We start from the raw sequence: 13,857 nt of genomic DNA, 5'->3' as shown, positions 1-13,857 counted from the left end.
TGCCAGCTCAACCACCACAAGAGACACGGGCATCAGATGCAAAGGAACACCACCACCTGCAAGTTCCCCTCCAAGTCACACATCACCCTGAACTATATCGTTATTCCTTCGCACTGCGCGTGTTCCTACAACACACGGATTGCAGGGGTTCATGTAGACATCTCACCACCACCTTCTCAAGGACAGTCAGGGTTGGGCAACAAATGCTGGCCAAGCCAGCAATGCCCACATGCCATGGGCGGATTTGAAAATCGTTTATTGTCACAAGTCGGCTTCAAATGAAATTACTGTGAAAAGCCCCTAGTCGCCACATTCCGGCGCCTGTTTGGGGAGGCTGGTACGGGAATTGAACCGTGCTGCTTGGACTGCTTTAAAAGCCAGCGATTTAGCCCTGTGCTAAACCAAGCCCCTATTTAAAATAAATTTAAAATTTAAAATAAAAATTTAAAATAAAACCAGAGAAGCATGGCAGATTTTTATCCCCAAAAGGTATTAGTGAACTGGATGGCCTTTTCCCAGTAATCTGGGAGTTTCGTGATCACCATTACTGAGTCTCTCTTTTATTTATTTAATTGAATTCAAATTGTCAGTCTGCTGTTGTGGAATTTCAACTCATATTTCTAGAGGATCTGGATTACTTGTCCAGTAACATAACCACTTTGCTACAGTTCCTTTGTTCTTTTTTATAACCGCACTCTGATTACTAATTTAGAAATAAAGGGAGCAATTGTTTGAAATTAGATATTGCAGAACGGCCTTCAGTTTTAGATGTTGGTTTCCTGGGTTGGAGAAGTTTTGTGTGAACATTTTCCATTTGTTAATGGCATGCAGTCAGGATTGATTAGGTGCAGGGCGTATAGATGAGCATTGTCCTGGGTCGGCTGAACATGTGTCACAAATGCAGTTTAGAGGAGATTAGTGAACAGCAGGAATATTTGAAGTTTCTCTTATAAACAGAGTAAAATTATTTAGGATTGTGATCCTTAAAAAAGCAGGTGCATCCTTTCATTGAAATGAGAGTAAATGCACAAATAAAAATAATTGTTTACTTGGTTTACTAAGCTATTCAGTCAAACTAGGTTATCAATCAATGTAGCCCAGTGACACCTATTACAACATAGAACATACAGGGCAGAAGGAGGCCATTCAGCCCATCAAGTCTGCACCGACCCACTTAAGCCCTCACTTCCACCCTATCCCTGTAACCCAATAGCCCCTCCGAACCTTTTTGGTCACTAAGGGCAATTTATCATGGTCAATCCACCTAACTTGCACGTCTTTGGACTGTGGGAGGAAACCGGAGCACCCGGAGGAAACTCACGCAGACACGGGGAGAACGTGTAGACTCCGCATAGACAGTGACCCAGCGGGGAATCGAACCTGGGACCCTGGAGCTGTGAAACTACAGTGCTAACCACTGTGCTACCGAGCTGCCCACGGTAGCACAGAAGCAAACTCAGCAATAAATTTAAATGTTTTAGGCTGACTCTGTTGTGCACAGTTGAAATTTTGGCAAATAATCTCAGAATTGTAAGAGCCCAGAGGGAGGAACCGACGCTCTAAATGAGCAACTCATTTAGTGCCATTCGCCTGCCTTCTCCCCATAACCCTGCACATTCTTCCTTTCCAAATAACAGTTTAATTCCCTTTTGAGTGCTTTAAATAAACCTACCTGCACCACACTCTCGGGCAGTTCATTAGGGCAGCACAGTGGTTAGCACTGCTGCCTCACAGCGCCAGGGACCCGGGTTCGATTCTGACCTTGGGTGACGGTCTGTGTGGAGTTTACACGTTCTCCCCGTGTCTGCGTGGGTTTCCTCCGGGTACTGCGGTTTCCTCCCACAGTCCAAAGCTGTGGGGGTTAGGTGGGGTTGCGGGGATGGGGTGGTGGAATGGTCCTAGGTAGAGTGCTCTTTCAGAGGGTCGGTGAATGATGGGCTGCATGGCCTCCTTCTGCACGGGAGGGATTCGATTATCCAGACCGTACCCACTTAGATTGGATTGGATTTGTTTATTGTCACGTGTACCGAGGTACAGTGAAAAGTATTTTTCTGCAAGCAGCTCAACAGATCATTCAGTACATGGGAAGAAAAGGGAATTAAACAAAATTCAAGAAAATACAAGAAAATATATGAGAATACATAACAGGGCAACACAAGGTTTACAATGTAACTACATAAGCATTGGCATCGGATGAAGCATACAGGGTGTAGTGTCAATAAGAGGGTCATTTAGGAATCTGGTGACAGTGGGGAAGAAGCTGTTTTTGAGTCTGTTCGTGCGTGTTCTCAGACTTCTGAATCTCCTGCCCGATGGAAGAAGTTGGAAAAGTGAGTAAGCCGGTTGGGAGGGATCCTTGATTATGCTCCCTGCTTTCCCCAGGCAGCGGGAGGTGTAGATGGAGTCCATGGATGGGAGGCAGGTTCGTGTGATGGACTGGGCGGTATTCACGACTCTCTGAAGTTCCTTGCGGTCCTGGGCCGAGCAGTTGCCATACCAGGCTGTGATGCAGTCCGATAGGATGCTTTCTATAGTGCATCTGTAAAAGTTGGTAAGGGTTAATGTGGACATGCCTAATTTCCTTAGTTTCCTGAGGAAGTATAGGCGCTGTTGTGCTTTCTTGGTGATAGCGTCGACGTGAGTGGACCAGGATAGATTTTTGGTGATGTGTACCCCAAGGAATTTGAAACTGCTCACCATCTCCACCTCGGCTCCGTTGATGCTGACAGTACAGTACAGTACAGTACTTTGCTTCCTGAAGTCGATGACCAGCTCTTTAGTTTTGCTGGCATTGAGGGAGAGATTGTTGTTGTTACACCACTCCACTAGGTTCTCTATCTCCCTCCTGTATTCGGACTCGTCATTATTCGAGATCTGGCCCACTATGGTCGTATCGTTAGCAAACTTGTTAATGGAGTTGGAACCAAGTTTTGCCACGCAGTCGTGTGTGTACAGGGAGTAGAGTAGGGGGCTAAGTACGCAGCCTTGCGGGGCACCGGTATTGAGGACTATTGTGGAGGAGGTGTTGGTGTTCATTCTTACTAATTGTGGTCTGTTAGTCAGAAAGTCAAGGATCCAGTTGCAGAGTGGAGAGCCAAGTCCTAGGTTTTGGAGCTTTGATATGAGCTTGGCTGGGATTATGTTGTTGAAGGTGGAGCTGTAGTCAATAAATAGGAGTCTGATGTAGGAGTCCTTGTTTTCGAGATGCTCTAGGGATGAGTGTAGGGCCAGGGAAATGGCATCTGATGTGGACCGGTTGCAACGGTATGCGAATTGAAGTGGGTCAAGGCGATCCGGGAGTGTGGAGGTGATGCGCTTCATGATCAGCTTCTCGAAGCACTTCATTACAACTGACGTCAGGGCCACCGGGCGGTAGTCATTGAGGCATGTTGCCTGATTCTTCTTTGGTACCGGTATGATGGTGGTCTTCTTGAAGCAGGTGGGGACCTCGGAGTGGAGTAGGGATAGGTTAAAGATGTCTGTGAATACCTCTGCCAGCTGGTATGCGCAGGCTCTGAGTGCACGACCAGGGATCCCGTCCGGGCCCATCGCCTTCCGTGGGTTCACTTTCAGGAAGGCACATCTGACTTCGGAAACTGTGATGGAAACTTGCTGTGTTACAAAGTTTTTTCTTGTGTTGTTTCTACTTCTTTTACCAATTACTTTAAGTCTGTGCCCCCATGTTCTCGATCCTTTCACAAGTGGGAAGAGGTTTATCCTAGCTACTTTACCCAGACCCTTTAGAATATCTCTGTTAAATCTCCTCTCAGTCTTTTCGCCAAGGAAAACAGAGTTAACTTCCCCAATCTATCTTCATAACTGAACTTCCTCATCCCAAGAACCATTCCCGCGAACCTCTTTTGAACTCCCTCCCTCCCCTCATTCTTCCAACAGTGTAGTGTCCACAATCGGATACAACACTGTCTTATACAGGTTCGAGCTCTGACGCGGAGTCATCCAGACTCGAAACGTTAGCTGTGTTCTCCTTTCACAGACGCTGTCAGAACCCGCTGAGATTTTACAGCATTTTCTGCTTTTGTTTCAGATTCTAGCATCCGCAGTAATTTGCTTTTACCAGCGTAACATCCTTGCTCTTGTACTCAATTCCCCTATTAATAAAGTTTAGGATATTATATACTTGTGGTGAATGTGATTCACACCGGATTATAATCTGTATATACAGGTATCTGTATTGTAAGTGCAGTTGCACTACCTGTCCTCCAGGGGGAGTAGCTCTGGGAATGCTCGAGTTGTACGGGGCTTCTCCCTTGGCTCTGCCCAGGACTCCTCCCCCGGAAGCTGCTGTATAAAGATCAGTGCCACATGGTCAGCCGGCCAGTTCACCGAAGGTTCAATGGCTAATAGGCTGGCTCTGTTGTGAGTATATTAAAACCGCTATTCTAACCCTACAAGCACGTGTCAGTAGAATTGTTGGTTCCAACAATACTTAATTGAAAAATATATATTTTTATTGAAAACTTTTTCATTTGTAACAAAGTATGACATAAAACGGATGCAACAAATTGCAAAAAACAAGGAACACAGTCAACAATAGTCAATAACACATGCAAATCTACCCCCCCCTCAACAATAAACTAAAACCTCCCCCCTAACAACTAACTCTTTATAAAAGGAAATGAATGGCTGCCATCTCGGGTCGAACCCCTCGACCGACCGCAATGGTGTCCTTGACCTTTTCCAAATATAAAAATTCCATGAGGTCACCCAACCAGGCCGAGGCACTGGGCGGAGTAGGAGACCTCCACCCACGCAGATCTCGCCTCCAGGCTATCGACGATGCAAAGGCAAAGACATCCACCTTCTCCTCTGTCTGAAGGACCGGTGTGTCCGATACCCCGAAAATGGCCACCAATGGTCAAGGCTCCAATTTCCCGTTGGGAATCTCTGAAATGGTGGCCTGGGTTTCTCGTCCCCATGATACTGACAACGCGGATGGTGTTCGGGCAGAGAATTGGGCTGAAATCGAGGAGGGCACCTCAATGTTCTGGCCCCCCCCCCCCCCGCTGGTGGGACGATCAGGGTTCTCACCCACGCATCAGCGGGACATTACTCATGGATGCAAATGGACCCATCTGCATCCACTTAGTGGGCCCGACACCAGAATCTCCGGGCCGTCGCGATTTTCCAATCCTCCGGGCTGGGAATCACGCGGGAGGGATTCACTGCAATTATTACCAAACGTGACCCTGACGCGGTGGACCTCACCGTGGTTGAAGGGGCTAACTCCTTAAGATAGTTGTCCCCAAAATACATCCGAGGACCACCTCCCCCACCCCCCCCATAATTCACTACCTGCTCACCCCTCCCCTACTAGGTCCTTTGCCCCCTCACTCCCTCCTGGAGACCCCCTAAAATAGGAGACTCTCCCCAGGGACACCCTAACTAAAGGGATCCCCCCGACCCCTCAGGGACCCCCTAATTAAAGGCTCCTCACCCCATAGAGGCCCGCTAAACAGCAAAACCCCCACAAGGACCCCCTAAATAAGGAGAATCCCCATTGGGACCACCTAATTAGAGACCCCCCCGTCAGAACCCCCTAATTAAAGCCCTCACGGTGACTCCATAACTAAAGAGATCCCCCAAATAGGGAGTCCCCACAGATATACCGTAAACAGGGAGACTGCCCACAAGGGCCCCAAAGTAGAGACCCCTCCCCCCACAGAGACCCCTGAACTAAAGGGAACCCCACAGAGACCCCCTAACTAATGGGACCCTTAACTTAAGGGACCCCCTAAGAGGGAGACCCCCACAGGATCACCTAAATAGGGAGACCCCCAACAAGGGACGCCTGAACTAAAGGGACCCGCCCCCACAGAGACTCCCTAACTAAAGGGACCCCATAACTAGAATTATCACCTAAAATGGGCAACCCCCCCCTACAAGAACCCCAAAACTAAAGGGACCAACCATGGGGCCCGCTGAACTAAAGCGACCCCCCACAGACCCCCCCAGAAAAGACTTCCCTGTCTGGAAGCTAGAGAACTATCCGGACAGGGGCAGTGAAAAACATTACAGTTGTAACACTTACCTGGAAACACTGTGTGTCCATTCCTGGAAAGAGAATAGCTGTGACCTGTCTTTAAACTCCCCATATTGTCTAGCTGCAAGCCATTCATTCATTTCTCATAGTGGGCTATGATTGACAGCTTCCACAAAACAGCTGTGAGTCTTAAGTGCTGTAACCACAATGTTCACTCACATTAACCACATCAAAGACAGTTAAGTGCTGTCAATTTCCACCTCAGCATCTCAAAATCACTCAGGTGTAAAGGGGCGTGATTGGATTCCACTTAACTGTCTTTGATGTGGTTGATGTTTGTAAACATTGTTGTTACAGCACTTAGAGTGAAGAAGGGCAGCCTCAATGAGCTGAATGGCCTCCTTCTGCACTGTAGGGATTCTATGATTCTAAGATGAATGAAACAGGGCTGTTGTGCTTTGAATATTTGTAAAGAAATCAATGAAAAAAGTGAACCTAGCAACTAATGTTTTTTGTAAAGAACATCGGGGTTAACTTGGTCTCCCACGGAAGAGTGAAATGAGCAAAAGCAAGTTGGAAATCCAGTCTTACCCCGCACACACCTTTATTTTCAGTAGACTTTAATGAAAAAGAAAAGCTGCTGATTTGCTATCACCCATTTCACGCTGTTACTGAAGACCAGTTTTCCCCCAATATGTATCTGTGGTTCTTTTCAATATTTAACTTGTGTAATATTGAAGAGAATCAAGAATGTTCTCTTGCATTTTCCTTTTTACAAACAGCAAATGAAAAAAAGGGAAAAAGGAACGGATGGAAGTCAAAGGTCACAATTATGCAACTGTTTGACTTTAACTTTCATGGATTTTAACACGGTGATGTCATGCATGACAAGCTTTAATCTTTCATCTTGTTATTTTCTATAAAACTGTGTTTTCTTTTAAATGGCAGATTCTTGATGGTGCTGGTTTGCTTGATCTTCAGCGTGCTGTCCACCATAGACCATTACGCTGACTTTGCGACTGGAACTCTGTTTTGGATGGTAAGTGGAGTAGAGGCTAACATGAAACTGGCAGCTGAATGCCATTCAAATTGCCCAAGTGAACAGGAATGAACCAAAATGGCAACAGGTGGCCAGTTGCAAATCTATACCAGTATTCCCATGGTTGCGTCTTTGCAACAGATAAAAATATAAATGTTTATCCAAAAACAAATGAAATGCAGGAGGGACATCATAGAACATAGAACATAGAACAGTACAGCACAGAACAGGCCCTTCGACCCTCGATGTGCCGAGCCATGATCACCCTACTCAAACCCACACTATACCCGTAACCCAACAACCCCCCCCTTAACCTTACTTTTAGGACACTACGGGCAATTTAGCATGGCCAATCCACCTAACCCGCACATCTTTGGACTGTGGGAGGAAACCGGAGCACCCGGAGGAAACCCACGCACACACGGGGAGGACGTGCAGACTCCGCACAGACAGTGACCCAGCCGGGAATCGAACCTGGGACCCTGGAGCTGTGAAGCATTTATGCTAACCACCATGCTACCGCGCTGCCCCTTTTAAAAAAATATTTAAATCGACACGGCTCACTGTTTGAACGACAAAAATAGTTTTATTAAACATTTTTCCTCAACAGTTAACAAGAAATGGAAATCAACATCACGGAAGAAATTGGGCAGTACAAGTATTCAACAAAAACATTGCTGTAAAGTTTAAATTTATAAATAAAAGCTCAGCTTTCAAACCCAACTTGCAAAACTGGTCACAATTCCTTAATTTGAGAACAAATTGCTGCACCAGCTCAACATTGGAGCAGAATTTTCTTGACTGATTAGTTACTTCATGATCATCCCTGTTTATAGGCTTGAACTGAGGGCCAACTTGGAATAGTTACAGCCTGTAATGTACAAGTGACCGTTATTGTCAAATGGCACTTGGCAACTTTAATCAAGTACCCAAGTTTCAATTCATTATTTGCATTACAACAGCAAACTTATTGGATCTGAAGTGCCTGATCAGTATAGTTGTATACAACTATACATCGTATAGTTGCTTGAGATTTTAGCAAGCTGATGGTGTAGAGGGTAACATGTTCGCGTGGAAACAGACAGTAGGCATAAATGGTTAATTTTGGGGTTGGCAGAGCTGTGATGGGTGGATTGCCACTGGGACCAGTGCTGGGACCTCAACTATTTACAATTTATACTGATGATGATGAAAGGACCGACTGCACGGTTGCTAAATTTGCGATGGCACAAAGCTAAGTAGGAAAGTAAGTTGTGAAGAGACATAAGGTTTACAAGAATGTTGCCAGGGCGAGAAAAGTGTCGCTACGGGGAGATTATTCAGGTTGGGGTTATTTTCTTTGGACTGAGGGGTAACGTAATTGAGGTGTACAAAATTATGAGAGGAAGAGTTAGAATGGACAGGATGAAATTGTTTCCCTTGGTGAAGAATTCTAGAACCAAGGCTCGTAGATTCAAGATAAGAGGCAGAAGGTGTAGAGGGGACATGAGGAAGAAGTTTTTTACGGAGATGGTCGTGGGTGTCTGAAATTCACAGCCCGAGTTAGTGGTGGAGGCAAAGACTCTAAACTCTTTTAAAGAGTACCTGGATCTGCACCTCAAGTGCTCCAAACTACAGGGCTAGGGACCAGGTGCAGGAAGGTGGGATTAGAATGGGCACCTGTGTGTGCTTGGGCTGGCATGGACAAAATGGGCTGAATGGCCTCCTTCTGTGCTGTAACTTCTCTAGGATTCTATAATTGTAGAAGGAATTTTGCCGCCCCTCCTCTGCTGTGGTCTTCCTGTCCGCCAAAGTTAACGGACGTTTGAATGATTTACCGACACCACTGCACCGGAACCTGCTGTGGGGGGGCGGGGGGGGGGGGGGGGGGGGGGGGGGGGGGCAGAAAATTCTCATCAAGGAGTCTGCAAAGGGATATAGATAGGTCAAGTGAGTGGGCAAAAACTTGGTTGATAGAGTATAATGCGGCATTAAGAATAGAAATGCAGCAAATTATTTATGTGCAAAATGATGCTGGAAATCTGAAATACGGACAAAGACATGCTGGAAAAACGCAGCAGATCTGGCAGCATCTGTGGAGAGAAACAGAGTTAACGTTTCAAGTCCAATGTAATTAAATTGTTGTTAATGTCGATACCTGGGATGGGGTTGGTTATTTTATGAGGAGAGGTTGGATCGGCGGGGCCGCTATCCATTGGAGTTTAATTTGTAAAATTTGCTCCTAATTTGCATGTTTGTAATTGGCTGCAGTGTTACACAAGCTCTTCAAACCCACATTAGGAATATTGTTCACAGAATCACAGAAAAATACAAGGCAGAAAAGTCCCTTCAGCCCATCGAGGCTACACCGCTACATGAAAGACACCTGGGGCGGGATTCTCCGACCCCACGCAGGGTCGGAGAATTGGCGGGAAGCGGCGTGATTTCCGCTCCCGCAGGTCTCCTAATTCTCCCGCCGGTAAAAAACCGGCGTTGTGCAAATCCCGCCGGCAGCCTGTGAAAACAGCTGGCGCCGGCGGGATTTCATTTTTTTTAAACTCACCTTTAAATCTCCGGCCCGGATGGGCCGAAGTCCCGCCGCTGGGAGGCCTTCTCCCGCCGCCGAGGTGTACACCACCTCAGAAACGGCGGACTCAGCGGCGCGAGCGGGCCCCCGGGGTCCTGGGGGGGGCGGGGGGCGATCGGACCCAGGGGGGTGCCCCCACGGAAGCCTGGCCCGTGATCAGGGCCCCCCGCTCACTCCGCGGGGCAGTGCCGTGGGGGCACTCTTTCTCCTTCCGCGCCGCCACGGCCTCCGCCATGGCGGACGCGGAGGAGAACCCCGCATCGCGCATGCGCCGGCAGTGAGGTCAGCGGCCAGCTGCCGCTGACGTCACTGCCGGCGCATGCGCCGACCGCCGAAAGCCTTTCGGCCAGCCCCGCTACCGACTGCGCCGGGTGTTTGCGCCAGTCTACCGGTGCAAACTGCTCCGGCGCGGGGCTGGCCCCCAAAGGTGGGGAGAATTCCCCACCTTTGGAGGAGGCGCGACCCCTGAGTGGTTGGCGCCACTCCCCTACGCCGGCACCCTCCGTCACGCCGGGTAGGGGAGAATCCCGCCCCAGATCTGCCGATACTAATCCCCTTGCCAGCATTTGGCCCATAGCCTCGAACGTTAAGACGTGCCAAGTGCTCATCCAGGTACCTTTAAAAGGATGTGAGGCAACCCGCCTCTCCCACCCTCCCAGACAGTGCATTCCAGACCCTCACCATGTTTTTCCTCAAATCCCCCCTGAACCTCCCACCCCTCAACTTGAACTTATGTCCCCTCGTAACCGACCCTTCAACTAAGGGGAACAGTTGTTCCCTATCCACCCTGTCCATGTCATAATCTTGTCCACCTCGATCAGGTCACCCCCTCAGTCCTCTCTGCCCCAGCAAAAGCAACCCAAGCTTATCTAACCTCTCTTCATAACTTAAATGTTCCATCCCAGGCAACATCCTGATGAAACGCTCTGCACTCGCTCCAGTGCAATCACATCCTTCCTATTATGTGGCCACCATAACTGCACACAGTATTCCAGCTGTGGCCTCACCAATGTTCTATGTCCAACATGACTTCCTTGCTTTTTTAATCTGTGCCACAATTGATAAAGGCAAGTGTACCATATGCCCTCTTTATCATCCTATTAACCTGCCCTTCTGCCTTCAGACATCCATTTACAAACTCGCCACGGTCTCTTTGTTCCTCACGATTTCCCAGTGTGGTGCCATTCATTTAATATTCTTGTTAAATTGCTCCTTCCAAAGTGTAACACCTCACACTTTTCAGGATTATATTCCATCTGCCACTTTTCTGTCCATTTGACCATCCCGTCTATATCGTCCTGTAACCTACGATTCTCAGCCTGTTAACCACCCAGCCTATCTTTGTGTCATCCTCAAACTTACGGACCCTACCTCCCACAGAGTCATCTAAGTCATTTATATAAATGATGAATATAGCGGACCCAGCACAGATCACTGTGGTATTCCACTGGACACTGGCTTCCAGTCACTAAAGCAAGAATCTGAGATTCCTCTGTTTCCTGTAGCTTTGAATCCACCTTATAAAGTTCCCCTGTATCCCATGTTCCCCTGTATCCCATGTTCCCCTGTATCCCATGTTCCCCTGTATCCCATGTGCATTTACCTTCTTTAGAAGTCTCCCGTTTTTGACCTTGTCAAATGCTTTGCTGAAATCCATGTAAACTATATCAACTGCACTACTCTCATCTACAACTTTGTCCCGTGCTCAAAAAATTCAATCAGATTTGTTAGGCATGAGCTCCCTCTGACAAAGCCATGCTGACTATTCATGATCAAACCTTGCCTCTCCAACTGGAGATTGATTCTCTCCTTCAGAATTTTCTCCATTAGTTTCCCCACCACTGACTTGAGACTCACTGGCCTGTAGTTGTCTGGCTTAACCCTCTAGCCTTTCTTGAATAAGGGAAAATAAACCATAGGTTAGATTTAATGGCTGTGGCTGTGTTCCATCTACCAACCAGAAAGCTGTTGGCGACCCCACCTGGCTATTTCCAAGAGCCCCAAAGGGAATGAATATTAATCAGGCAGTTAACGACCTGCAGTCGTTTCGGTTCCTGTGCCTTTAATGGTGAAGAACTAACATGTAAGAGCTGCTGGCCAATCAGGGGGTCTGGTAGCCCTTCAACCACGGCAGTGCTACCAGGGCAAATGGCCATTGTTCCGACTGCGAGAGGCCCTGAATCACAGTACCAATGGAGGCTCCAGTAGTGAGATGGCCAATCACAGTACCAGTGGAGGCTCCAGTAGTGAGGTGAAAAAAAAATGAAAATGAAAATCACTTATTGTCACAAGTAGGCTTCAAATGAAGTTACTGTGAAAAGCCCCTAGTCGCCACATTCCGGCACCTGTTCGGGGAGGCTGGTACGGGAATTGAACCGTGCTGCTGGCCTGCCTTGGTATTCTTTCAAAGCCAGCGATTTAGCCCTGTGCTAAACCAGCCCCAGCCCCACCCGGTGGCCAGTCAGGCAGTGTCTGACAAGAGAGGGGGAGGTTTTTGTGAGGGGCAGTGGGGGATTCCCACGGGGATACAATTCCTGGGGCACTGGGTGCCTTCTGAGGAGGGCTTACACCTGTTCCTTGAGCTTGCAATGTGATGTATGCCCCCCTCCCACCTAACTTTCCCCCACAATCAGTGGTAAAATTGACCACTTAAGGACCTCAGTTGATCTCCGGATGTGTAGGCTGCCTTCGACCTTTCCTGCCCCAACCTTACAAGGGGCAGTTGGCAAGGCAATGGGCTCCACACACCATGCTTCTCCATCTGATCCCCCCGTGACACTCCCCCCACACCCCTGACTACCCCACCCACGGCTTTCCCCACCACCCCAAGGATTTAACCCTCCTTCCCTGATCCGACCTGAATGCCCCCCCCCCCCCCCCCCCCCGCCCCCCCCCGATCCGAACTGATCTCCCCTGCGCCGACTGGTGGGTCTGACCTGATACCCACCTGATCCGTGGACACAACCCAATCCCCCCGACCAGTCTCCTGCCTCTTCAACAGCCAGAGTGCAGACAAAGGAACAAAACATCTCATTTCATATACATTCAAGTTGCATCAAGTTTCACATACATACGACCAAATAAGGCAATGGTGAAAATGCAAAGCTCCCATAGGCTTTCCCCACATTCCTTACCCTGGCCTGAGGCCCCTTTTCCCAGTATCCCTGGCAACAAAGAAATGGTCTTAGTGGCTGCCCATCCCCCTCTTCCTGCCTTGAATCCCAGTTGATGTTTAAAAGTCCACTAACCTAACTCCTTATTCTACTGCAATAAAATTTTACTCCTAACTTGGCCTAACTACCCATTGTGCCTTTCTGTTCATTTCCTCACCTTGGACACTTACCGTCTCAATTTCACCTGTCAATTTCACTGAGTCTTTTAAACTTAGCTGCTTTACGGTAGCTAGTGGAGCTATTACTCTGGGATATGCCGGAGTTGGCCTTCACTGGGGCCTGTCAGGACTCTTCCGATGCAGGCCCCATGCCGTTCCAGCCATCGGAGTTTTCAGTGCAATTGTCCAGCAGAAGTTAGAACCTCTTGGCAATTGTGATGCAAACCCTTCCTTGTAAAGTTCCGAGAGGGATTCCCCAGTGCATCTATGGGGTATCCGCCAAACCACACACTGTGGAGCTCAATATAACATTCCAAATGCCATGACCATGTTACAAACCCCAAAGCACTCTAATCAATTCGTCAAACACAATTTTCCTTTCACAAAACCATATTAATTCTGATTGATTGTACAAAATTATTTTTTAAATATCCTCTTGTTATAATTGATTCGAACATTTTCCCCAAAACCAGCTATCAGACTGACTGGCCCGATAGTTTCCTGTCCCCCCTCTGAACCAGCGGTGTTATATTTTTAGTTTTCCAGTCCTCTGGGATCTTTCTGGGGAGTATTGGAAGATTACAACCAATGCATCCACAATTTCTGCATCGAGACCCTGTTAGACCGAAGGGGCTTGCCAGCGTTTAATCCCATTTGTTTTCCTTGCATTGCTTTTCCAGTGATCATGATTGCTCATCTTCTCCGTCCCTTCCCCCTGCATTTATACTATTCTTAGTTGGAGGTCTGTACAAACATACATTACATGAAGTCCTTTACCAGCGCCATTCATTCTTCGAATGCCAATGATTATTTAGTTGCCTTGACAATTTTTCATGTGTTAAACTCAGAGCGTGTATGGCTTGTGTTAACGTACTGTCACGTCAATATTGCATGCATAGTATATTACATGCTGCATCCAC

The 13,857-nt window shown here is 47.8% G+C and overlaps 1 protein-coding gene across 8 annotated transcripts in view; it reads left to right on the top strand.

The window, feature by feature from the left end:
- The window catches only part of kcnq1.2 (potassium voltage-gated channel, KQT-like subfamily, member 1.2), a 606,356-nt gene that overhangs the window by 43,483 nt on the left and 549,016 nt on the right, over nt 1-13,857 (top strand). For all 8 annotated transcript variants that reach the window (XR_005458330.1, XR_005458329.1, XR_005458328.1 and 5 more), the window contains exon 2: nt 6,950-7,040. Coding sequence is in view for 4 of the 8 variants with exons in the window: in XM_038780518.1 (XP_038636446.1) it covers nt 6,950-7,040 (91 nt within the window). In the remaining 4 variants the exon portion in view is untranslated. The remainder of the gene's footprint in view (nt 1-6,949; nt 7,041-13,857) is intronic.

Source organism: Scyliorhinus canicula, chromosome 20 (genome assembly GCF_902713615.1).
Source record: "Scyliorhinus canicula chromosome 20, sScyCan1.1, whole genome shotgun sequence".
Classification (NCBI taxonomy): Eukaryota; Metazoa; Chordata; class Chondrichthyes; order Carcharhiniformes; family Scyliorhinidae; genus Scyliorhinus; species Scyliorhinus canicula.
The sequence above is the reverse complement of the archived record's forward strand: the minus strand, read 5'-3'. Positions and strand labels throughout refer to the sequence as shown.